This window comes from Diadema antillarum, unplaced genomic scaffold, assembly GCF_040938485.1.
Source record: "Diadema antillarum isolate AM-2024a unplaced genomic scaffold, OU_Dant_1.0 seq00000297_RagTag, whole genome shotgun sequence".
Classification (NCBI taxonomy): Eukaryota; Metazoa; Echinodermata; class Echinoidea; order Diadematoida; family Diadematidae; genus Diadema; species Diadema antillarum.
The window spans coordinates 796,154-820,992 of NW_027271320.1; the positions used below are offsets into that span (position 1 = coordinate 796,154).

The window sequence follows — 24,839 nt, forward strand, 5'->3', positions numbered from 1 at the left end:
AAATATAAGCCGCTTTGTATACAAAGACATAGTAGTTAAATCAAAATGAACAATTGAAAACAACAATTGCCACTACGAATACCATCATCAATCCACTGCGATGTAGCTATATATGTAGCTACAGACATTTTTTATTGAGATTCTCTTTCGGATGTTCTAATTTGAAAATGTAAAAAAATAGAAAATAAAAAATCGACCGTTTGCTTGCTGCACAGATGACGTCTGCAGTACTGACTTGTGTCGCAACAATGGCTCTTGTCTGGCTAAACAAGATGGATATGTTTGTATCTGCGAGCCCGGATGGACAGGCATCAACTGTACGGAAGGTAATTGAAATCAACTTTTCCTCGTGAGTGAGTTCTTCATTGTCTTACTCTAATCTCTCTATTGCACATAGGCGATATCAAGCGATACCGGTTCGCGATACACACACTCACACACACGCTCACGCACTCACACAATGTTATACAGAGCATAGCTGGGATCACGTCTGAATTTGTTGTATTTACCAGCTGTTCAAGAGGTGAACGATAAAATTGGAAAAATAACAAATGGAATTAAATTATGCCTTGAGGACTAGCAGCTTTAAATGGCCCTCGACCATACATTGTGCGATGCCCTATGAAACGAGGTAAATGAATGGAGCTTCACAACCGGCAAACGGGAGCTTTGGAAAAGCTTTGGAAAAGAGTTTGATTTGAATTTGAATTTGAACTTGCCTTTCCCATATTTTGATACTTGCAGAAGACCAATCAAACTTCTTCGTAACAACTTCATCGTTCAACCTCGTCATCATTGACCGACTGGACTTCGAAAAGCAAAAACGACACGTAGTTGCTATGACAATCGAGGGCTTTGACGATGCGACTGGTCTTTACGGCGAAATCTTCATCGAAGTGAGTTATCTTCGACCTTTTCTATTCGGGATGTCTTGGGGTCACTCATGATTACCACATGATTGCATTTCACAAGCGGTGCCTTTAGAAAATATATCCTTCATGAACATTATTTTGTTCGAAGATGCCGTCTTCTTAGGCCAAAATTAGCAAATGCAGTTAAAGCACAAAGCACATCGTTTATGTAATTATACAGGGCATATGAATGCAATAGAACGACAATGATCATCCAAAAATGAAAGCGAGCTGACATGTGCCCGTTCCTAAATCCTGAATTCCGTGCTTCTTTAGTTCTTTAGCTATATCAAAACCATGGCTTTGTTTAAACGATCAGTCTGAATACGGGTCTAAAGGTGTTATTAAAGAAAGCCATGAACTCGTGTGTTAAGTAAATGTCGACAATCGCCATCGTTATTATATTATGGTTGGAAATAATAAATCATAGGAAAGAATGGGTCCCCTTGTTTGTGTCCTTTACCCCCCCCCCCCCCCCTTTCACTTCAACCCTCGCTTAGTGGCACTGTATACATACAACAATCTGTAGTAGCCATTTGTAATACACGTTTTTTTTTCCTTTTTCGCGTCTGTACAAAATAATTTAGGCCTATATACGTCGATCCCTGTTACCAGCATGGCAATTCTGTGTCCACGGTTTTTGTGATTCTATGCACCATAAGCTATAACAGTGTAAGCAAAGAAACAACAAGGTGTGGGACTGCAAAAACGCGTACTGCGACAATCACAAACTTGCTTCTTTCGTTTCTTTTATTTTTTCACCAGACAGATGATCAACACGAGGTTATGGAGACCATAGGCCGAAATATTTATGAAATACAAGAACAAAATGCGAGAGACTTTCAAACCCAAGACTTGCATTGTCACATCGGTGTGCGATTTCATTTCAGATCCTGGTGGAAAATGCCAAGGACGAGTGCCCGACCTTTGACCTCGGAAACAGCTTGTTCCCCATCCCACCATTCCAGAATAGCCTCATGACTGTTCATGCCATTGACAGGGAGCAGGCACAGGGTGACCCAGTCCTGTACTACTCAGAGGTTGCTGAAATCAAGTAAATCATATTCTTTCTTTTTTTTTTTCAGAACAAAAAATTGCTCTCGCAGTGATGTATAATGATTGATTGTAAGGTCCTGTACAAGTAATGTTTAGGGTCGATACGACAGTCACCAGCGTCAGTAAGCGTAATTTGATGGAAGAGAACCAACAGTCTGGCGTTCCTAACGTAGATGGCGGAATAAAGTATAAAGTGACTGAGTCGACGCCATATGACGTACATTGAAATTGATGTCTCGCTCTCCTGGTTCACTTTGGACGATAAGTGGAAAAGGATAAGAAACATGTTGCTGCAATTTGATTTTACATGATAGGAACAACAAAAACATTATATGAGCCCCACACGTTTTTGTTTGTGTGCATGGTATTCATAATGCATCATGCTGCTTACTGTCAACCTCTTTATAAATTCAATTGATACATAGTCCAATAGCGAATGCAACGGCCGAGCTTTACGCCGTCACAGTCAATGTAGCTGCCGTTGACAGTGGGACGCCCTCTCTCGGGTCAATCGCACGAGTCAACGTCATCTTCAGTGAAACCTGTGTCTACGACGTTCTTGAAAACCCGACAGACATCGACATTCGTATTGGCCTATACGACGGTGTGCTCAGCACTACTATACCGAAGTACTATCACCCGGGACCCGGTAAGTGTGGCACCCGCTATTCGAAACCATGGTTGTAGCGTCTTTCAATGTAACGGTTGTTTGTTTTATGTGTTTAGCTCTTTAAATTATTATGATTGGCAATCAACGCTTGGCCCATCTTATCATATTAAGATGGGATAGAACGTAAATTGTTTAATAGTTGCTTTGACCTTTGTGAATGACGATCATTGTTGATACAATCATCAATGTCAATATCAGTCAGTACTTGATGTTACAGGGAAATGTATTAAAAAAGATTTTTAAAAAGAGTTCTACAACATTTATTTAATTGAGGAATATTGAAGCAATGCTTGCAATAACAGAAAATGCGTCGTTCACAGTATGAATATCAGGTCAAGATAAATGTAATGGTAGAGATTCATCTCGCGGATGTCTCTTTTAATACAAAGTTTGTTTGTTTGATGCTTTTTTTTTCTGATTGACAATTCATTAGTTTCTGTTTTTATTTCTATTGAGGGGCTTTTTTGGGGAAAGGGGTTCCTGCAACTGAGATATTTGAATTTGTTGTATATTGTTGACACGAAACAGGTGAGCGCGCGTCCGCACGCACACACACGGACACACACTCACACACACACACACACACACACACAGGCACACATACACACGCACACACACACACACACACACACACATAATGATAGTAGATTTGATAACCACCGCGGAATCAGTAAAATCCTTGAATCGATCAAAGTAAAAAATATGACAGGTCTGAATTATGGAGATGTATAGTAACTAAGGTGCGGATTGTATTCAACTCTGAGTCTCATTAATTCACTCTAAATCCAATATTCAATAATCAATAGATCGCATTTTCATTGTAACGGATATCAGATTCTAACAAGTCGAACTGGCTTCAAACTATAACAAATAATTTATTATGCATGTTATAAACTGTTCAATATCACACCGTGGAAACAGATGTCCAATCAGTTGGACTAATGGAAATGAATTCAGACCTGAATTATCATAAGAAAATAAAACGAAACAACAACAACAACAACAACAACAAACGCTCCCGGGCAAACACACATACAGTAACACACAGATATAAATCAAAGCGTAAATTTCCCTGTATGCAGATTGCTCCGAACCTCTAGGACTTGAATTGAAGCTCATAGCAGATCATCAATTTGAGGCATCCGATGAAGGGGTCAAAGGTCACGGCCCTTCCTCTGCCCGTCTGAACTTCGAGCCTTTCTTTGCACAATTACCTGGTAAGAAGAAGCGTACTCTAAAGCCCCTTTTACACTTTCACGGATCGCATCACGGATGACCACGGATCGTCGATCCGGGATCATCCGTAGTGTTTCCGGCATGGCCGTGTTGACTCCGTGAAGTCATCCGGCATTATCCTTGATCATCCGGCATGTCTGGGGAAAAAAATTAAGCTTGCTTAATTTTTCATCCCGGACATCACGGATGAAAATCAATACGAATTCTTCCTTGTTGGCACCGTCTACTCCGTGTAGCCTCCGTATTCCTTCCTTGTAGGCACCGGCTATTCCGTGTTGCCTCCGTACTCATTCCGGAACAATCCGTGAAGACATCGGAACGTCCGTATGAGCATCGGCTCCATCTGGGATGAAAAATTCGTGTATTTTGCCACATAAGCTCATAAATGTCATGAAATTTGCTCAGATCTTTCCCAATCAGTACAGCCATCATCCCCTCATACTGTTCGTATAGTGGTCGCCTGAGAAGCGTTAGTGACCCACACACATATCCTCGCTGTTTTGGTTTGTGTGTGTGTGTGTGTGTGTGTGTGTGTGTGTGTATCTGATTTTTTTCCATTTTGTTTATGTCATGATGTTCCCGTAAAATGAGAGTTTACAACAAACGTGACAAAGAGATTTGCCTTTATGATGTCAACAACTAGAGGCGTATGTAGGCTGCTGTAGATTGTGTGTGCCTTTTATACTGTACTTAGCTCTGGAAGCATGTCATCAAAGAATAATAAAGCATCAAAAGCAAAAGCAAATGTCATCTGTCAACATTTTGAGGATATTTTGTGTAAAGGCCGCGAAGACACCTAGTTGCATCCGTGCTCAATCCTTGATATCCGTGTTAGCTCCGTATCGTTTCCGCTGTGGTCCGCGTTCATTCCTTGTCTGTCCGTGTAGGTACCGTCCTTGGACGTGTAGACTCCGTACTTGTCAGTGTAGACACCCAGTTGGGCTCGTATTCACACCGGCATTGATTGGGAAATCGATATTTTGCATGCCGGAACACCACGGATGACGATCCGTGGTCATCCGTGAAGCAATCCGTGAAAGTGTAAAAGGGGCTTTTCTGTCATTTGATAGTGATGGTAAATGGTTAGAATCAGATAGTAATGATTACAAAATGTCATATACTGTTAATTGCATTTAATATGATAATTATGATTTCAGTTGTCATAAATCCAGCCCTTCAGACGCAAAACGCATTTCCCGCCAGATAGTCAAGATAGTAGAAAGATATTCATATTTTATTCAAATTCGTTAAAAATCGTATTCATCTTAAAGCGCTATTGAAAGGCACTAGAATCCAATCCCTTTGAGGGAAGGGGAATAATAATATCCTTGATCCCAATGTTCTTGATAATATTGAATTATCGACGTATTTTTGTAATACGTACATATAGTTTCAATTTACAACATTTCTGTATTGTAACTTACCCATTCAGCCATAAACGACTTTGATCAACATTTTAAAATTATTGAACAAAATCTCTAATTTTCAAGTCAAACGAAGTTCTAATGTTGTTGAGGTTATGTATTTATTGCTTCGCATGCGTACTTTTTTAAGGCTATTTTTTCATTTATTTTCTTTTTGAGTCAGGTTGGATTCCGACAAACTCAACTAAAGGCCAGTGGCTACAAGTCGACTTTGAAGGAACCATGGTATTTTCTGGAGTGCAGACACAAGGGGTGGATAGTCAATGGGTACAAACGTTTCATCTTAGCGTCTCCAACGATACCACGTACTGGACTGACATCGTCGACTTCAATGGAAGTATGGTAAGAAGACGTTCAGGACTTGTAAGCTTGGATGCATATGGGAAATTATGAATGCAACAACGGTTTAACCTTACGAAGGATTTTTAGATTGTCAAACCACTGTCTCTAAAATTCATGGAATGGAGTCGAAAAGAGCGGAAGAAGATTGCAATTTCTGTAAATTTCAAGCCACGGTTAACGCATAGATAATACTTTCTTCTTATTAAATTGTAGATATTTCCCGGCAACGAAGATGGTATTCACATCAAGACTGCACGATTTCCGGAGAAGTATGGCCGAATGTTCCGCCTCTCACCACTGACGTGGCACATGACTATAGCTCTCAGGATGGAAGTTCTTGGATGCGACGCCTCGAAGAAGTTTAGATGTAATACACAATTCTTTCTTCTCAACGCATATCGCGTATTTCCTTATCAAAGCCGACAAACATTTTCTCTGCTAAATCATTAGGCTACCCATGCAGTGCTCGCCCTAACTTATAATCGTTCGATTATCATTATAGAATTATGCATGTTGTTAATGAATAAGATCAGGAAACAAAAGCAGAGCAATATTCCCGACAAGTCGACAAGTGTTATGAATTTTAAAGTCTTCCTCAAGACATCATTATGTTTGCTGTAAAGGCATTATGTAGTTAAATTAAAAAGCTCATTGAAACAAAAAGAGAAAAAAGACGATTCTAGGTGTAAGTTGTGAATATCTATACGAGGTTATCCCTATTTACTTGCTTTCGAATGAAAATAGTAATCCGGTCAGGGTTGAATGTTTCTCTTCTCAGCTCTCATTGGGTGCGAACGCTGTGAGACAACGTATTATTGTCCTGGAGATGGGAATCGGTACATGTGTGGTCGATGCGATTCCGATCAGAACTCTACCTGCAATCGATCACGAAGCGAGCACTCATACGGACACGCAGCGGAATGCAGTCCCTGCCCCGAGGGACATGTAAGAATCTCGTCCTGACACAACTCGTCCATTCATTGCTTATAATAAATTCTGGTATATCTTATCATAGCTGATTGAAGCAAATTGCAGCATGTTTTGGGCCACATTATTTTGCGTACATCTTCTAACGAAGGAAGAAACGAATTTCAGAATAGGGCTGCAAAAAGAAGTGGTTCAAGTGAAATTGTTTCCACGTACTCTTGACGTACCAACCAGTAAATTAAACCAGTTAATTCCGTAACGTCTATACCATTTATATGCATAATTATTTTCTTATCTCACGATCGGTAAATGACTCCCTCTTTGTCTGTATAGCAAAAGTATCAACAGGAAATCAATGCATACATACTCATTCACTTGCTCTGTTTGTGTGTACACATGAACGTGCGTGTTCTTATGGATGTTTGTGAGTGAGGGGAGGGGGGGGGGGGGGTGTCCTTCCGCTGTGATATGATGTCAAAACAACATATTATATACTGTATGTACATTCGTATTTCAGATTTGCCACGAGGGCTATGCTACTTTGTGTCCCCAGTATCACTACGCAGTTTGCAACGACACGGTAAGGGAATCAACAAAGTGACTTGGAGGTATGAATCCGAGCCCATATTCTATTTATTTATTTGTGTGTGTGTGTGTGTGTGTGTGTGTGTGTGTGTGTTTATGATTTGTACAATACCTAACATTTCTGCAGACTTTCATAAAGACTGGACAGTTTTATGTTTTCAACGTGCTGATTTCACTATTAATCGCCTGACTTTCCTAAATGTAAAGCACAGTCCCTACTTTGAGTGTGTCTCTTCGGAGGCACTGTGTAAAACCCTGGACCCTCATGTTTACACAATTACAATTTATGTTCAGAGACTCGACTATATGAACACACAGTAAACGAAAATGAGAACACATTATACTCGCAGTGATTACACTAAAACCTTTTAAGTTCACAAAGTTTTTCACTTTGTTTTTTCCAGCGTTTTTTTTTTTTTTTTTTTTGTATTCTCTAATCATTACAATGTCGTTTGAACGGGACTAAACTTGAAATATCACTCAATGTCTCGTTTTATTCTCCCTAATTAGCACTGTGCAGACGAATGTATGATGTGCGAGCCGGGCACGGCGTGTTTCGACGGGGTGCGAAACGAGTGTGGGCCGGGCACATACTCAATTGGCTACGGGCAAGGTGATGATCTAAATCGTCTGTTATTTCTTTTTATTTTGTCAAATCAATATTGTTTCCATTATAATCATTTTTTAAGCTGTCATATGTATTACAGAAACATTTATAGATGTATGTATTGTAATCATATGAAATTATGTAGACCTTTTCTGCTGCGATCAACCTTATCGGAGTGGTTGCAAAATGGACTCTTGTTCCTTTTAACTGTGTAGGATAGGCACTTATCTGAAATCTGTGGAATCCCATTTTCTATGGCTGTAATTGGGCAAACATGTCAAAACATATAGCAAAACATTACACAATTTCCACAGCTTCAGTGTCTGCGACGTTGTCCTGGTGATTGTTTGTATGTAATATATGATTATGATCATATGCTTTTATTTTGTTTCTAATGACTTTAGATGAATGCTACCCGTGCGCCCAGGGAGCATACCAGCCTACTGCCATGCAAGCGAGCTGTGAATGCTGCCCTGCTGGTTTCTTCAGCACCGTGGGCCAGCCTCAATGCTCCCCGTGTGCCACCAACCAGTACTCCCTGGGGGACTGCGGGGAGTGCCTCGTCTGTGAATCATCAAATGGATGTGCGTTTTGCAAACAAGTTTGATCGTCAACCAAGAGATTTAGAATGTTTGTTTGAATAATTATTATAGTTTATTGAACACCTAGGCCGAGATGATAAAACGCTATAGGAAATCAGCTTATGCGGTAGTACAGTATAATCAAATCATTGGTTTTGATTTTTTTTTTATATTACTATGTATAATATGTTCATTATAATGGCGCATTGTAAGATGAGATAACATTATAATTGTTAGCGATTTGACTCTTGATTTGACTCGCGTACATGGCATAATGCATGTAAACCTTCAGCGTTGTATGTTTTATTAACATCAAGGAGATGGGACTTTAAAGGACAAGTTCACCTCCATAGACATGTTGGTTGAGTGAATGCAGCAATATTAGTAGAACACATCAGTGAGAGTTTGAGCAAAATCGGACAATCCGTTAAAAATTTATGAATTTTTGAAGTTTCTGCTGAGTCACGGCCGGATGAAAAGACTACGATAGCTTGTGACGTCACATGAGTATAACGATGTAAAGAAAGAAAAAAGAAAATTCAACATATTTCCATTTTTCTCGCATAACAAAAGAACACTCGACTTCTCTCTTTCAGAATGCAGGGGGAATGATATTACCCTTAACATACGTCAGTAGCAAGTCGAAGAAATGTGCACTTTATTCAAAAAGTAAAGTTTTGTGAAATTCTCTTTTTATTTTCCTCATATAGTTGTACGCATGTGACATCATACACTGTAGTAGTCTTCTCTTCCAGCAGTGACTGCGCAGATACTTAAAATATTCGTAACTTTTGAATGGATTGTCCAATTTTCCTCAAACTTTCACTGATGTGTTCTACTAATATTGCTGCATTCTCTCAATCCTTATGTATATGAAGGTGGACTTGTCCTTTAAGGAAATCAACCAAGAAGTTATTTTTTCAGTGCACCACAGGAATTTGTATGAACTTTCTGAAATATATTCAAAAGAATGCTTAATTCCCACAAAATCCCAAATCGCTCTCCAAGACATTATTAGCACAGCATTGCCGACCTTGTTGGCTACATGGCATTGAACTGTGTTCGTGCCTTCTTAAATGAACAGTGGTACATAATTGCCAACGGTTTTAGCGAGGGGAGGCGCCGAACTGAACTTCTGATTACGATCACATGGCAATAACCGCTATAATAGCTCTATCACGAGCCTTTTCTTTAATTGTACGGCTCCAAATAAATTATGGAGGGTAAAATTTGTCACCCCATTCCCATCATCTTGAGTAGGTATATGGTTAGCCATATTTCCAGACTTCCAGCTAAGAGAGTGATCAAATAATTAAAAAAACAAAACAAAAAACTGGCCATTTGCGTGTTTTCTTTTTCTTGTGATGTCAATGAAAATATGCGGCTTTATTATGAATGCCAACACTTGCCATTCTGTGTTACAGGTCCGTGCATGAACCATCCGAACCCGTGTTGGACTGGAGTGCGGTGCGTGAACGCAGGAGGTCGTGGTGACTACACCTGTTTGGAGTGTCCGGATGGATCCGAGGGTACCGGGGATAACTGTACTGACGTAAATGAGGTGAGTGCGTAGTCCTAGTCCTATATAGGCTCCTAAAGCTGTAGCTTGCCTATCCTTTTGTCAAGACCCTCTCGCTGTATTGTGAAGAGAGACTGGCAGAGCCGGTTGGGCTGGCTTCGTCAAACCTGTAGTGTACATCAGCATTCAGTTTGGTTCTCCAAACTTGACTTTTGATTGTCTTAAAGGTGTTCAGGTCATGCGGGCATAACAATTATGCCTTAGTCCCACTGAGAAGCCTTGATGACACAAAACGGACAAAGGAGAGTAAGATGATTAGATGCTCCCCATTTATTGACAAATGTGGCTTGCAGACACTTGTATGCTAGTGCTTTGACCAAAGCACACAATGAGGAAGTGATGTCTTTAAGAATATTATACACTGTCCTCCTAACGAAAAGTCTCTGTTCCAAACCCTTAAACAAAGCACTTGAATGCATAATCCAAACGATCCATTTTGCGCAGATTTCATATACGGGTAGGATGGAAGCTCAGCGCTGCTGATCAGGATTGATTTAGCATCGGCACTTGTGTCGCAGTGTAGCTGCAGGCTGACTGTGATGCTTCTAGGGCGTCGGGTCAGCAAATTGTGTTTGCAATTTAGACTTCATTAATGGAAGTGGTATTACATTGTAAGCTGTGCGGTGGACTAACCTAGCGTTGTAGTTAAAAAGAAATATAGTGATACATATAATCATAGAACGCTCATAATAAGATAAATAAATGTTTGTTGTTAGTCATTTGAGCACATTCGAAAGTATTGTTGTATATCTAAGATTAAAAGAAAAAATGCACGGTCATTTAAATCATGCACTCACTTATCTGTTCGGTTTATATGAATTTTCTTATTTTCTTCAGTGTGAGGTGGCCAATCCGTGTTGGGAACCAGCATCATGTACTAACCATGTGCCCGGATATTCCTGTGGAAGTTGTCCGAAGGGGTTGAGTGGTCACGCTCCCCATGGTTACGGACTTGCACACGCCTTGGCCAACAAACAGGTAAAACTGACCGGTGGTCTTTATATTAGACTCTTAACTCATCTTACAACTTCAGCAGCCATGCGGCAATACACTCTACCTCCGTGCATCACGTACTTGTAATTTACCCTCGTTCCCGCACACGACAATATGAACTTTCCCTGAACTGTTGCCATTCTGTAAAACCTCAAAAATTCATGACTATACATATTTCTGTCAATGAATTAGCACTCTCTGTACGAAAGTATTACCAAAAAAAAAAAAAATAAAAATAAATATCTCTCTCCCCGCCACCTCCCCTCCCCTCCCCCCCCCCCCTCAACTATTTACTGATCATCTCTTTGTTTCGTCAAAATTCCAGTCAACCTATTGCCTATATCAAATCAGAGAGATTCGAGAGAAAAATAAAAGTACTTCGACTGGCGTCAATTTCAAGTGTTATCATACACGGTATACTATAAGACATTTATATAGATTTACAGCTGTTGGGGTATAACATCTCTCAACTTACAATTGTGGGAGGTCAGCTGAGGGGGCAATTATATTTCACGACTCATTTTACGACTCATTTCTTCGAGACAGTCATGTACATAACTATCCTACGCGACGATCCGACGAATTCCATCTTCCATTAATGAGAACCGCACATGCCCAAAATACATTTCTTCATACCGGACCCAGACTTTGGAATAATCTAGATAATAGTTTAAAAGATTCCCTCTAATTCCTCAAATTTAAGTACAAATTCAGAAAACACTTACTATCTACTTATAATTCTAGATAATTTAAATTGCTTTAGTTCATGCTTGAGGTTTCACCTGTCCTGATGTCGCAGCACTTGGCGTGTTCTGTATGCAGACCTCTTTTCTCTCTTCTTTCTTCTTTCCTCTTCCTTTCCTGTCTTTTTCTTCTTCGTAGACTTGTATTGTTATTGTCTTCTCTCTTCTCGGCACTGTCTCGCGTCTTATATGTGTGTGGGTAACTGAATGTCTGTACGAGTGTGTCGTCCTTGTCATATTTTCACGGTACACGCAGTTCAATGAACACTGTCTGGGCATTAGCATTGATACTCTATTCTTATTTTTTATCATTGCCGAAGCCAGCGTATCTCAAAATAACTATATTTTTACAAATGACTTAAGTAATTTATATTTGATACAATAGCTGGAAAAAAAAACCTTGAATAATATATTGTTTATTCATTATTTATCTAGCGATCCACGTCCTACAAGCTTTGCTTTTTAGTGGATCGCTATTTTCCAAAATTGAAGTTATTTTCCGAACGCTCACGAAGTATACATGCATTGCTCCTCGTAATTATTGTACATATGTTGTTGTATATAATTCATTTCCTATACTACATGAATCTTTTGTAAACGTTTGGACAATATCATTTCACGAAATGTATACTTTGCATTATGTTTTGATATTTGTTGATTTGAAATAAATTATAATTAAATTGAATTGAATTGAACTGAAATTAAAAAAAAAATCGAAAGTTTCGAAAATTGAGACATCATCCTATTAGTGAGCTATGAATTCAGTTTCTTGGCACAAACAGAAGTGAAAGCATAACAATGATGACGATGGTGAAGAAAAAAAAAACCCAGTAAAACCAAGAACGCGAACAAAACTGGTAAAATTGCTCTCATCTTACCCCTAATCCTGAAATTGTGTCTACCCGAAGGCTAATTGTGATAGTAGGTATGTCATCCATTTGTGTTTCACGCTTGTTTATTTTACATTAGCTATTTTGCGTATTTTTATAACAGTTGATTCGTAAGTCTCTTTGTATAATTGTTTTAATAATGTGACATATTTTTTTAACATGGTACTCCGATAGCTAGAGTGGACTGTTGAGTAAAATAAGCTTTCAACTGTCTAGTTGCAGCTTTCCACTTTCAGTTCATGTTTAGTTTTTATTTCCGTTCAGATCTGCAGTGATATAGACGAGTGTCTGTCCAACAACGGTGGCTGTGATCCCTACCAGGAATGCATTAACACTGTAGTGAGTATTGTAAACAAAAACTACGGAAGCTATATCCAGCCTTTATTGATTTCATGTGTTCAATTGTTAGGGATTAATACTCTCATATTACCTCACGCTTCCAATGGCACCACCTCCAATAGCAAAGCAATGTAAATCCTTTCAAGTGTTAAAGGTAAGCTCGGGATATAAACCCATTATGCACGGATTAGAATAGGATCTGTTCAATTTAATGCACTTGGATCAAATTAATTTTGATTTAATTAGCTTTCCATCTATGAGAGTACTGTAATAATAGGTAGGCATCCTACGTATATCATGTATCCGCCATGTGATCAAATATTCAGTTCATGTAACACACGTTGATATTTTGTTGCAATATTTCTTTTGGAGCAAAAGAAGATGGGTCCGTATAAAGATAACCACAGTGTATTCTACAGTAATGGGCCCGTATAAATCCATAATTATGGAATAGGCATAAACTGCGATCATGGCTTGCACCAACATGAAAAGAAGACTAAGAGCGCATGATCTCTGCCAAACAGCTCATTTCCATCCGTAAGATTTAACTACCAATGTTTTTATTATTATTCATTTCTTCTGTCATCATCGGTTTTTTTTTTCCATCCTAATACGAATACAACTTTCTGAATTATTCTACAATAGACAGGCAGACAAATGAACAAACGCCGGCTAAAAAAGAAAAGAAAAGAAAAGTTTGGATGCCAAAACAAAATACCAATTTTGTCCCAGACCATCAAAAATATAGGAAAACGTAACATGTAAATCATTTATATAATACAGAAAATTTGTAGAAAATATCATTTCATCATGTTCGTTACAATCACTGTCTTTGTTTGTTGTTGTTGTTGTTTTTTTTCCAGCAGATGAAATCTGAAATGTCTAAAATTGATATGACTTTTTTTTTTTTTTTGCATAAAACTTACTTCCTTGGCGGAGGTAATTATACACGTATACATTGTACGTATTTTATTGTGACGAAGAAGGCAAATTCATGTGGCCCTATTTCCTTTCCACAGGGTAGCCATGAATGCGGCGCTTGCCACGGAAGGTACATGGCTACTGATGCTCACGGATGTGTATTTGGAGATTTCTGCGCCACGGGAACCCACGACTGCGATCCGCGCGCCAACTGCACTTACACTGCACCCGGCTCATATCATTGTGAGGTGAGAAATGATTATATATATTCGATGCTGTCTACCTGTATCTTAAAAATGTGGCAGGAATTGTCTTTTTACCACGTTAATGGACTCGTGTACCATTTCTGAAGTCTGTCACTTGTATGCCTCTTGCCTAGCAAGAGATCGTATATGAATGTATGACATCAAAAAAGGAGAAGCAGCATTTGATTTTATTTGTATGTCACAGGGTCATGATTTGAAGCAAACTGTGTTTACCCATTTCATTATGCATCTGTTTTTTTTTTATAACAACGAACCATGAATCTTAATGTAATCATACATTTATGAGTATAATCATTCACTATGAGTCATATGTGTCAATTTATAGTCTAACTGTTGCAGTGACGTCACCGTAAAAGCATATTCTAATGGCGATATTTACATCTGCTGACCTGTTAAATAATTACATGCACTTACCTTATTTTTACGTAGTGTAAGTTCGGTTGGGCTGGCGACGGTCACTCGTGCTCCGAGGATTACGATTTGGACAGCGTGGCCGACGAGCCCGCCCTCTGCCGAGAGCTCACGACCAGCCTCTGTCCAGCCGACAATTGCCGAAAAATTCCGAATAGCGGCCAGGAGGACCGGGATGGGGACGGTATTGGGGACTCCTGTGACGAAGATAATGATATCGCAGCGTCAGGGGTACATCAGATGAGATCATTCTATACTTTTTTTAATAGTGTGTGTGGATGAGTGTATGGGTCTTTAATCTATTTCCTACTTAAAGGACAGTTTTGATTTTATTATTCAAAGTTGATCTGTTGTTTGACGTTATGTTCTCTGGAGCTGTTACGTGATTCGGTATTATCAAAATGAAAACTTCTATAAGCATTCAAGACCAGCAAGAGGTATAAAAAAATCATTTCAATCTGACAACGATCAAAATAATGATTTACTCATCGTGACCGTGCATCACAAAACCAACCAAATATCGCACACACTGGTTTTGTGTGAGGACTGAAAATAGGTAAAATTTGTCAACCCAGCCAAACCTGAGTTTTACATGAATTATTTTTTGAAAGAGCAAGTTTTCTTCTACATCATAGTAGATATGGGGACCATTAAACGAACAGGAAACTGTGTTTTTAGCCATTTTTCTCGAACACTTGTCTGTACAATAGTGTGATTACGTGTGCCTTATAAATCCCCTTTGACACCATTGAGCTTCATCTCATAATCTCTTCATTGTTGTTGCTCCAGTGTTTCACAGCCTTTTTTTTTTCATTCATCGCACAGCTGGCACGGCTTGGTGAAGATTAAGCGCTATAGACCTTGTACTTCATATCTCTTTTCGTGGTTCACACTTTACAGAGTTTGTGCTTTCTTTCCAAATTTAAATGGTTTAGGAGAGTCAATATGAATTGAGTTATACACCATCTAAATTATTAGTGTTTGCTTTTTCTCAGAATTTGCCCTTGAGTAAAATCTATGTCTGGCGACTTTTTGGTGATTTTTGTGAGGCAGGTTCACATATCCCAAACGCACACAAACAAACATTCTGACAGTAAATCAGAAATGATTCAATTTACTCCAACAGAATCCCTGTGCCTCTTCCAATACAACTGACACAGATTCAGATGGAATCGCCAACGATTGCGATGAAGATGACGACGATGATGGTAAACGCGATCACACGTCGTATTTTTTTTTATTTCTTATTACAAACGTCATGTAATTAGCCATCTCAGAGCATTCTAAGTTTATTACTGATGTAATGTATTTGATTGATTGCTCATAATTGACAACAAAACAGTGGGTAATTTCAAGTTCGGTGCTATAGTGCTAGTGCTAGCTCCTACATCGATCATCGATCATCAATCACAAGCACTAATACCCCTTTCAGGTAATCGCGGTTCAATTATCCGCATCCAAATAATGCGGATGAAGTATTCAAAATCGCGTTCATATATCTCATGACGTGCGCACTACTTTTACGAGCGCCCGTTCATATAACGGTGCGAAAGACGGGAGTATTTGTCATGGTTACTGCGCACGCCTCTATAATGACGTAATGTTTCCGGTGCTATACTCACGTGTGTATGCACAGCTCTCGCTCAAGCTCAGCAATCAACGGTTGTGCGGGAAATCGAGTGACCTTTGACCGAACTGTGGAATGTTAGTGCGCATAAGTCGTAAAACGCGTTCATGTATTCTCGATCTACTCCTCATGCTGCAATAATGCGGATAATAGCAGCATCAAAATAATGCGCACTTTTTTACTCCTCTCCCGTTCATGTAATCAAAATTTTACGACTTATTGCTCCTATTATCCGCATCCACGATTACCTGAAAGGGGTATTAGTGTTGGAATCACAGGCACCGCGAGGTCAGCGGGAATTGCGTGACGAAAAAGGTGATTGCACGTAATTAAAGTCAAATATTAAAAGATGTAGCCAAAACTGTTTAGTTTTAGACAGATGGTGATGAAGACGGGATAAAACGCCATAAATTTCATCCCTTCCCCAAAATACAACTATCTTGATTCTGCCCCCAGGCTCAGATTTCTGTAGCCATTACTCGAGTGTTCGTTTACGTACGTGGGCGCGCACTGCATTAGCATAGACTTTGCACATAAAACGAATAACTACTTACGGACGTGAATGCGGGTTTCGCACACTGCAACGCTAACACCAGCACCGATCTTGAAACGACGAAAATGATAATCCCTATATAGGGGCTAATGTTAGTCAATGGGGAAACGCACGTACGAGTTCGGTTCAGCTGATGACATTCAACACCGAACCTAGCACCAGCAAACGGAAATACGTCATAATTTTGAGGTCGACTCCCAACACCGACGCGATTTCAAGTTCGGCGTTATTACCGGTGCTAGTGCTGAGATAGCACTAGCACTTCCACCGAACTTAAAACCACCCACTGTGGTATGAGTTAATCTGTAGGACCTACTTGTAAGCAAATCTATAGTCATAATTCTACACTGTTCTTGTATATGCCTTATCATTTAAATCGATACAAATCCGCTGAAGAGGCGCATTTTCTTGAAAAAGAGAACTCTACGTCTGGAGAAATTGGATTGTATTGTGGCAGGATTGTTAAAGTAAATAGGCAAATAATATTGTTCAAAATTAAACAAAATAACATGTATATTAGAAAGCTGGGTCTCTTGCAGGTGTTTTGGACAGTACTCCAGACAACTGCCCTCTAGTGGCCAACCAAGATCAGAATGACACAGATGGGGATGGTGTTGGCAATTTGTGCGACAACTGCCCTCACTTGGCGAACCCTGACCAGGCCAGCTACCTGCGAAATGGCTATGGGGATGCTTGCGAGTTTAATCTTGATGAGTAATTTTTAGTCGCACATTAACTGTATTTTTGGTATTTTACAGTGATCTGTACACGCATAATGTTCTCTTGGAATTGCATCGTTAGCACACGCAGTTATGATGGATCCTGGTCAAGTGTCCGTTTCATGAAAGTCCTTTGAGAGGTTTTTTCTTATTCTATTTTTTTTTCTCATTAGACACATTTATGAGAAAATTCATAAAATGTATGGAATTGTCCGCGGTGGACGTCTCTCACAGCTACACATGAGCGATTTTGGCCATTCTGAGATTTATGTAAAGACCTGTATGTGATGATTTCATGAAACGGATCCCTGGTATAGCAAAGGCAGTGTGAGTTAAGATAGTCAAATTTAGATTTTAAGAACAAAATGACTATCAAGATGAATTGAAAGCAGAACTGGTGACTTCTTTAACTCCTTATGTTCCACGTAGGACGCTTGACTAAGTTGACGGCGTGCAAAATTGACTTAATCATTCTGCTTAAACGCACAAGCCTATCGTTAAATCGCATAATGTGAAGGACAAGCGTAGTAAACAGCGATTCTGATCCTGTTACACGTAGTTGCATTTTATGTGGTGATTGACTATCATGCGGTGTTCCCTACCTAATCTGCGAGTAGCCTAGATCCCATGTTTCTGTCACTGTGTTGTGTGCAAAAGTCAAATCTCTACAATAATGTAACTACTTGTTATTTGACAGAAAAAAAACCCACCAATTATCATTGATATATCATACAATTTACATCGAACTAAAGTTTGACATTTTCAATACAACCTTGTTCATTGCAATCTGTAAAGGGTTTTACAAAATCTGTGCAAAGTTGCACTGATTTGAAAAACAAAATGTTTTCCCAAAGCATGACTGTTTCGCTGTGTCAGAATAATTTGGCCCACAGGGGTTGTAATTTGACTATGGCAAACATCAAACACGAAGGCATGGATAGCACACGGTCGACTCTTAAGATAATATTGCATGTGAAGAGAAACCACGACTGTAGGGAAAGTCAAGTCTAACAGGAAATAGGAGAGCTCGTATTATAAGAAGAGAATAAGACAGCGGGAAAGAGAGAGAAAGATGAGAGAGAAGTTTGCAATTATTTCTTATCTTTTTTGTTTTTCAGCACAATCATTGCAAACTTATTTCAAATCCAGTCTTAAACCCCACCATTTCTATCTTCCTTGATTAGGATAAACATTCATTTCCCCTTTTGTTTATTAGTGTATCCATTATGTTGATTGTTATTTTTGTTAGTATTTTGTATGTATTTTATTTCTGAATTGTGAAGCGCTTAGAGAAGCATGTGCTTATTATGCGCTGTATAGATGTATTATCATCATTCTTAATCGTTATGATTATTATTTCTTTGCTTTGTTTTTTTTTTTTGTTAGAGACGGTGATAGTATACAGGACTTCAACGATACTTGCGAGAACATCTTTAACCCCGAACAGACGGACACAGATGGTGACGGCATGGGTGCGCAAATAATTCTTGCTTACGAATTTTAGAAATAAAAGAAATAGAAAGAAATGGTAACTACGAAGACGTTCTGATTGACTCTCAATGTATCATACAGTCCATTTTGATGAAATGCACTAAGATGAACAGTGCACTGACTTCATTTAATCATATTCGGGCTGCCTGTGACTATAGTAGTAGTAGTATGCGCTAGTAGTGGCAGTAGTAGTAGCAGTAGTAGTAGCAGAAGTAGTAGTAGTAGTAGTAGTAGTAGTAGTAGTAGTAGTAGTTATGTAGTAGTTATAATAGTAGTTGTAGTAGTGGTAGTAAAAAGACGGGAAGAAGTTGTTGTCGTTGTTGATGATGATGATGTTGTTGTTGTTGTTGTTGTTTGTTGTTGTTGTTGTTGTTGTTGTTGTTGTTACTGCTGCTGCATGCTGCTGTTGCTGTTGTTGTCTGTAATGTGAGCCGGAATACACTTTGTAGGTAACAGCAGGGAGGTGAGCGAATGTCAATCCTGGTTGCAGGGAATTGTTGCTACCTGTATGCTTTGATGCTTTGATCAAGCGGCAATAGGCGGAAATGAGTATATCGCAGACTTCATAGTTCCTTTTATCTTTAGCATGACGAACTTGTTGATCAGGGGTTTTTCCATTGGACCTTATGTCATCGAACTAAGCTGAAAAAAAAAAAGACTTTGAACTATTCACAAATATCAGGATTTTCGTAAATCAAGAGCGTTGTCCAGCGACTAACAAGTTTAATGAAACGCTGCCTTTGTCTTTCTTTTGTGATCTGTTCTGTGGCACACCTGTGCCTGAATGAACTGAAATGATCGTGTGTTTTTTTTTTTTTTTCGTCACTACGCGATTAATGTAGGCCACTGCTTGGGCTATACTAAAATTATATTTGACATGTTCAAGTCTTTCTACTGGTAATATCTATAGCAAAAATAGATTTAGTTGTCTATATTAGATTAGATTAAGTTTATTGTATTCTTTTTAGACAATCTTACGAATGAACTCGTCATTTAAAAGCTTTTATTCGATACGGCAAGTCCTAGACTCAATTTTGAAAACTAAGAGAATGTCAAGCAGTGACGCCATTCGCATTTTCGTCAATGATCTTGCTGCAGGAGACGCGTGTGACGACGATTCAGACAATGACGGCGTAAGTGATGACCGGGATAACTGTCCGCTCGTTCCTAACCAGAACCAGACAGACTCGAATAGTAAGACTTCAAGCATTGACATCACAAATGAATATCATGAAACAATGATCATCTTCAGTGATCTTCTGAATATCAATGTAGGCCTACCGCCAGTATTTGGTTTAAGGTCCCCCCCCCCCCCCCCCCATCTGAGAAGATAACTGAATAGCGAGTATGCCGCTGCATGTGGTCATCTTCCATGTGGGTCAAGCTGGATGTGAGGTGGGACCACTTCACCGCTCTTTACCATTAAAAGCAGAATGTTGATGTTGTTGTTGTGCGTGGATAAGTTTTCACTCTCTCACACACAGGACCTCCATTGTATGTTGTATCCGAGTGACACTTTTTTTTTCTGCTGTTTAGAGACTGGGAATTGTATAATTCAACCCAATAATGTTCAGATAGACTTTGGAATCGAACCCGGGTACCTTAGATCTGGAGACAGATGCATTACCGACTTAGAGTAAAAGAAAAAAATAATCTTAATTGATAAGATTGTTTTGCAAGCCCCATTTGTGAGTTTCGTTACATATTTTTACTGATCTGAACCTATTTCACACCCGTTATAACCGCAATTCCTCCTGAACGCCGGAATTTCGGAGTCATCATAATAGTTAACACTATGGATATTATTAGTCTGTATATCTTTTTGCATCTTTGTCAAGTTTCTAAATGGAGGCCATAGAATTATTTCGACACACCATGTTATGGTGGTGATATTGGTATGCAAATGGGCCTATTTATAGAATTAATGTGGAGATTAAATGTGTTTTATATTTTCATTATTAATTCAATACCAATGTCCAGAAATTCACATTTTGATACCTAAAGTCGGGCTTATAAGATTATTACAAACTTCACTTACACACACACACACACACACATAAAGAATATCAATTACGAAATCAATTGGCAGAAAGAAAATTAAAAGAGATCAGTATATACGACACTGGTACAGTCGGATTCGTTACTTATTCTCGTCCCAAGTCGCCAAGTGCAAGCTATCTATGTTTTCATTCATGATACTTTTAGGAGACGGAGGAGGCGACGCCTGCGAGGGAGACTACGACGGGGACGGCCAACCCAATCACCTCGATGCGTGTCCCAAAATAGGTCACATAAAAGTCACAAATTTTAAGAGATATACGTCGGTGAACCTCGCAAATGTCAGCGTTACACCAGAGTGGATAGTAACTGCCAAGGGTGTGTGTGTGTGTGTGTGTGTGTGTGTGTGTGTGTGTGTGTGTGCTTGTTGCGACTTTTCCCAGATGTAATTACCACAAGATTGCTTTTTTTTAAATTTTTTTTTCAAGCATGTCGGATTCCCTTAACCCAAAATGCATTTACTCTATGAAAAAGGTATTGCTCAGCCTAAACACTCCAGATGAAGAGTTTGTTCGCAAAAACCGATAAGTCCATTTCTGAAGATTTTCAAGTACGGTCTCTGTCATAAAGTACAAAACAATACCTTTTAAATGATGTGTTGGTCACTACGTATAAAGGTACATTTTTGAAGTTATGGTCAAAAGAAGCAAACAAAAAATATATTATTCTCTTAATTTTCTTGACCTTTAATCGCAAATATCTCCATTGCGCAAATGTGGACTTTTCGGTTTTTGCAAACAAACTCTTCAAATTATAACCACATATGAAATGCCAGATTCACGTCTAGGTACAATTTGCGGTAAAATTAGGTTTAATCAACCAATTTGGTCAGCGTTGCATTCGACGTTTATTAGCAATGCGATCAATTTTTATCGGACGGATTTGAATGATCACCGGCATCAATATTCAGAAAACTGACCACGCCATTGAATTTGATTCCATCAGCATGCGATTTCATGATTATCTCGCATGAGTTTGCCCCTAAGTTCTGGACAAGTGTTACGTAGAACACAAAATCAACTGGTAACACTCTGCTCCATTTCTCATCGCAAAATGCCTGAATAAAATAATTATCATTATCATAGGGACGTGAGGTACATCTGAAACATCCTTCTGGCGATCCCGTGCTCCTCGTCGGTCACGAAATCTTCGGCGACGTCGACTTCGAGGGCACTCTCTTCGTGGACGGCAACATCGGCGATAACGGGGTAGGGTTCGTCTTCGGTTACCAGAGTAACAGGCAATTCTACCTGGTCACGTGGTGGCGCAAACACCAATGGAAATGGGAACAGGGCGTGCAAATTAACACTATGGCACTGTCCGGTCTAACAATAAAGGTGATTATAGCATTCTTTCAATATCAAAATGGATAGGAAAGAATTAATGAAGACACCAGTACTCGAGATGTTATGATACGTCTATTACCATGTTTAAGTTAGTACACGTTCGTCATTATGTGAAATGTTCGCACACAGTGCCACATTATTTGTTGCTGTTGTTGTTGTTGTTCTATCCTACATTTAAAGATACGAGTCATATTGGGATAAGGAAGGCATTTATTTATTTTTGATAAATAAACAAATATACTCAGCTACAAAAAAAGAGTGAACATTTATTTTTCAAGCTTGTTTGTTTGTTTGATTTATTTATTTTTCTTCCAACAAAATTTCATACATAAATCAAGATTATTTTCAGTAATATCACATGGAATATCAGTAAGCAGATTACAAGTACATGATTCAAAGAAGGAATTTCGATGTGTAAATTAATTTCATTAACAAATTATAAATCGTATTACCAATTTTCCAAATAATTATCTGAGAAATTATGCGGAAGAAGGACTGCCACTATAAGCAAAAGCTTGAGCATGTGGCAGCCCAGGGACCTATCTACATAATACACACAAAAAAATTGTTTGCGGAATGGAGAAATACTACAAAATATAAAACACTGTAAATACATTATGTTTTTTTTTTATTCCTAGTGGATAGATACGAATAAGAGTAACGTGAAATATGATGATGATGATGATGTATGATGATGTTGACGGGGTAATGATGAAGAAAAATGTGATAATGAAGATGAAAGTGATGGTGGTGATGCTGAAGATAATGGGAATGAAATGAAATGATAGACACAGAAACATTGCGTATATTTATTGTAGTTCTAAATCCAATTTACAGGAAAAGAAATGTGATCAAACAAAACAAAATATATATTCAAACGCTATATTCATAGATTGTAATCTGACAGTAATGTAGTTTTCAATCTAGACTTGAAAGAATATAAAGTTTTACATGATTTAACATACTCTGGGAGTGCATTCCAAAGATTTGGTCCATTATGTCTTATAGATTTTTGTGCAATTGATAATCTAGGATTTACTAAATGAAAATTTTGCGAATTACGAGTAGGATATGAATGAACGGTATAATTCAGTTTAAAGTGTAAAGAAATCGTGAAAAATGTTCATATTTCTCATAGAATATTTGGCTAAATACCAAATGAAAGATTATTTGATTGGCTATTACTCATTTAAATCAACAAGGAAGGAACTTTACGAATGACTGAACGCATTCCTTTTCTCTCTGCCACGGCAGAAAAGAAACAATTTCAAAAAGTACAAACTGTTATTAAAGAATAAGTTATCTTTCAGTATTAAAACAAAAGACAGTTTCATCTTAATAAGAAAAAAAAATCAATTTGCAAAAGTGAACCTATAATTTAGACTGAGTTCATAACCCCAAAGCTAAAGAAAGCCAAAGGGCAATAGAGGAACATGAAGAGTCTTCTGTTGAATCCGACTTTAAATCATCAGAGGTCTAAGTAATGTAGATGTTTTCCATTGTGTGGATATTATGACCTGTTTCCCAGCGTGTGGAGAGTGACTCGGAACCCAGCGTGTCTCTGGCAAGGAACATTTGGGACACGCACAGGACGTATGACAGGGTGTACCCAGTTTGGCAGGACAGCACTCTGTTACCTTGGGAATACCGGACTCCGTACCGATGGCATCTGTCTTTTCGACCTTCTGCAAGCTACATGCGGTAAGGTTTCCTGTTTGCCTAGAATTTTGTACTTTATACCCCGAAGTCGTTCCTTGTGGCGAGAAAGCAATCTGGAAAATGCGTGCTTGGAAAAGAGAAGATTAAGGGCCAAATAAGTGAAGAAGAGAAAACGAAATATGTGGTAGTGTGTAGAAAAGGTGAGGGTGGTGTAAAGTTTTCTTTGTTGAAAATGGAGATGAATGCTAATCAAATGAATGAAATGAATGCCAAAAGGGGGAAAAACACGCAGATAAGACGAAGAGTTATAACGTAACTCTCCTTCACTTCATTTTCTTTCTTGATATCATTATAAAAGAAAATTAAGTGAAGGAGAGGGGATACGAAGGTGCGAAGTATACCATAAACATTTTACTATTTCTTGTATCATTTGGCAAGTACACTGATATTGCTTCTGAAAATATGACATTTTGAACGCAAAACCAGCTAGGTTTAAATGTGTTATCTTGAGAAGGAAAACATAACATAGGATTTGTATTCAATCGTAGCAGCAAGAATGAACCATGTAATGTAAGAAGTGAGGAATCTCAGAAAATAATATCGGAACTTGCTATTGATGTCAATATGGCGTTTAACCAATTGTGCCATCAAGCTTCATATATCAGGGGAAAAATATCATACGTGAATGCTAAGTCTACCTTCTGTTTGAATCGCTTCATCCAAGTGTGATCATCCGGGAACGTGAGAAACTGTTGATCGACACGGGCGCCCTCTACGATCAGACGTACCTCGGAGGCAGGCTTGGTGTATTCACTTTCGGGCAACCAAACGTCGTGTGGTCAAACTTGAAATACGAATGTGCTGACAGGTATGTATAATTATCTAGAAAATATCATTACCTTTAC

The 24,839-nt window shown here is 38.7% G+C and overlaps 1 protein-coding gene across 1 annotated transcript in view; it reads left to right on the forward strand.

Moving 5' to 3' along the window:
- Positions 1 to 24,839, forward strand: part of LOC139730170 (uncharacterized) — an 84,789-nt gene that overhangs the window by 53,272 nt on the left and 6,678 nt on the right. The window contains exons 19-38 of the mRNA XM_071641065.1: positions 745 to 896; positions 1,802 to 1,965; positions 2,393 to 2,616; positions 3,720 to 3,854; positions 5,461 to 5,639; positions 5,853 to 6,006; positions 8,163 to 8,342; positions 9,764 to 9,900; positions 10,756 to 10,896; positions 12,809 to 12,883; positions 13,903 to 14,052; positions 14,500 to 14,712; positions 15,608 to 15,689; positions 17,201 to 17,375; positions 18,767 to 18,852; positions 19,970 to 20,065; positions 21,077 to 21,234; positions 22,015 to 22,266; positions 23,804 to 23,976; positions 24,659 to 24,802. Coding sequence (XP_071497166.1) covers positions 745 to 896; positions 1,802 to 1,965; positions 2,393 to 2,616; positions 3,720 to 3,854; positions 5,461 to 5,639; positions 5,853 to 6,006; positions 8,163 to 8,342; positions 9,764 to 9,900; positions 10,756 to 10,896; positions 12,809 to 12,883; positions 13,903 to 14,052; positions 14,500 to 14,712; positions 15,608 to 15,689; positions 17,201 to 17,375; positions 18,767 to 18,852; positions 19,970 to 20,065; positions 21,077 to 21,234; positions 22,015 to 22,266; positions 23,804 to 23,976; positions 24,659 to 24,802 — 3,070 coding nt within the window. The remainder of the gene's footprint in view (positions 1 to 744; positions 897 to 1,801; positions 1,966 to 2,392; positions 2,617 to 3,719; positions 3,855 to 5,460; positions 5,640 to 5,852; positions 6,007 to 8,162; positions 8,343 to 9,763; positions 9,901 to 10,755; positions 10,897 to 12,808; positions 12,884 to 13,902; positions 14,053 to 14,499; positions 14,713 to 15,607; positions 15,690 to 17,200; positions 17,376 to 18,766; positions 18,853 to 19,969; positions 20,066 to 21,076; positions 21,235 to 22,014; positions 22,267 to 23,803; positions 23,977 to 24,658; positions 24,803 to 24,839) is intronic.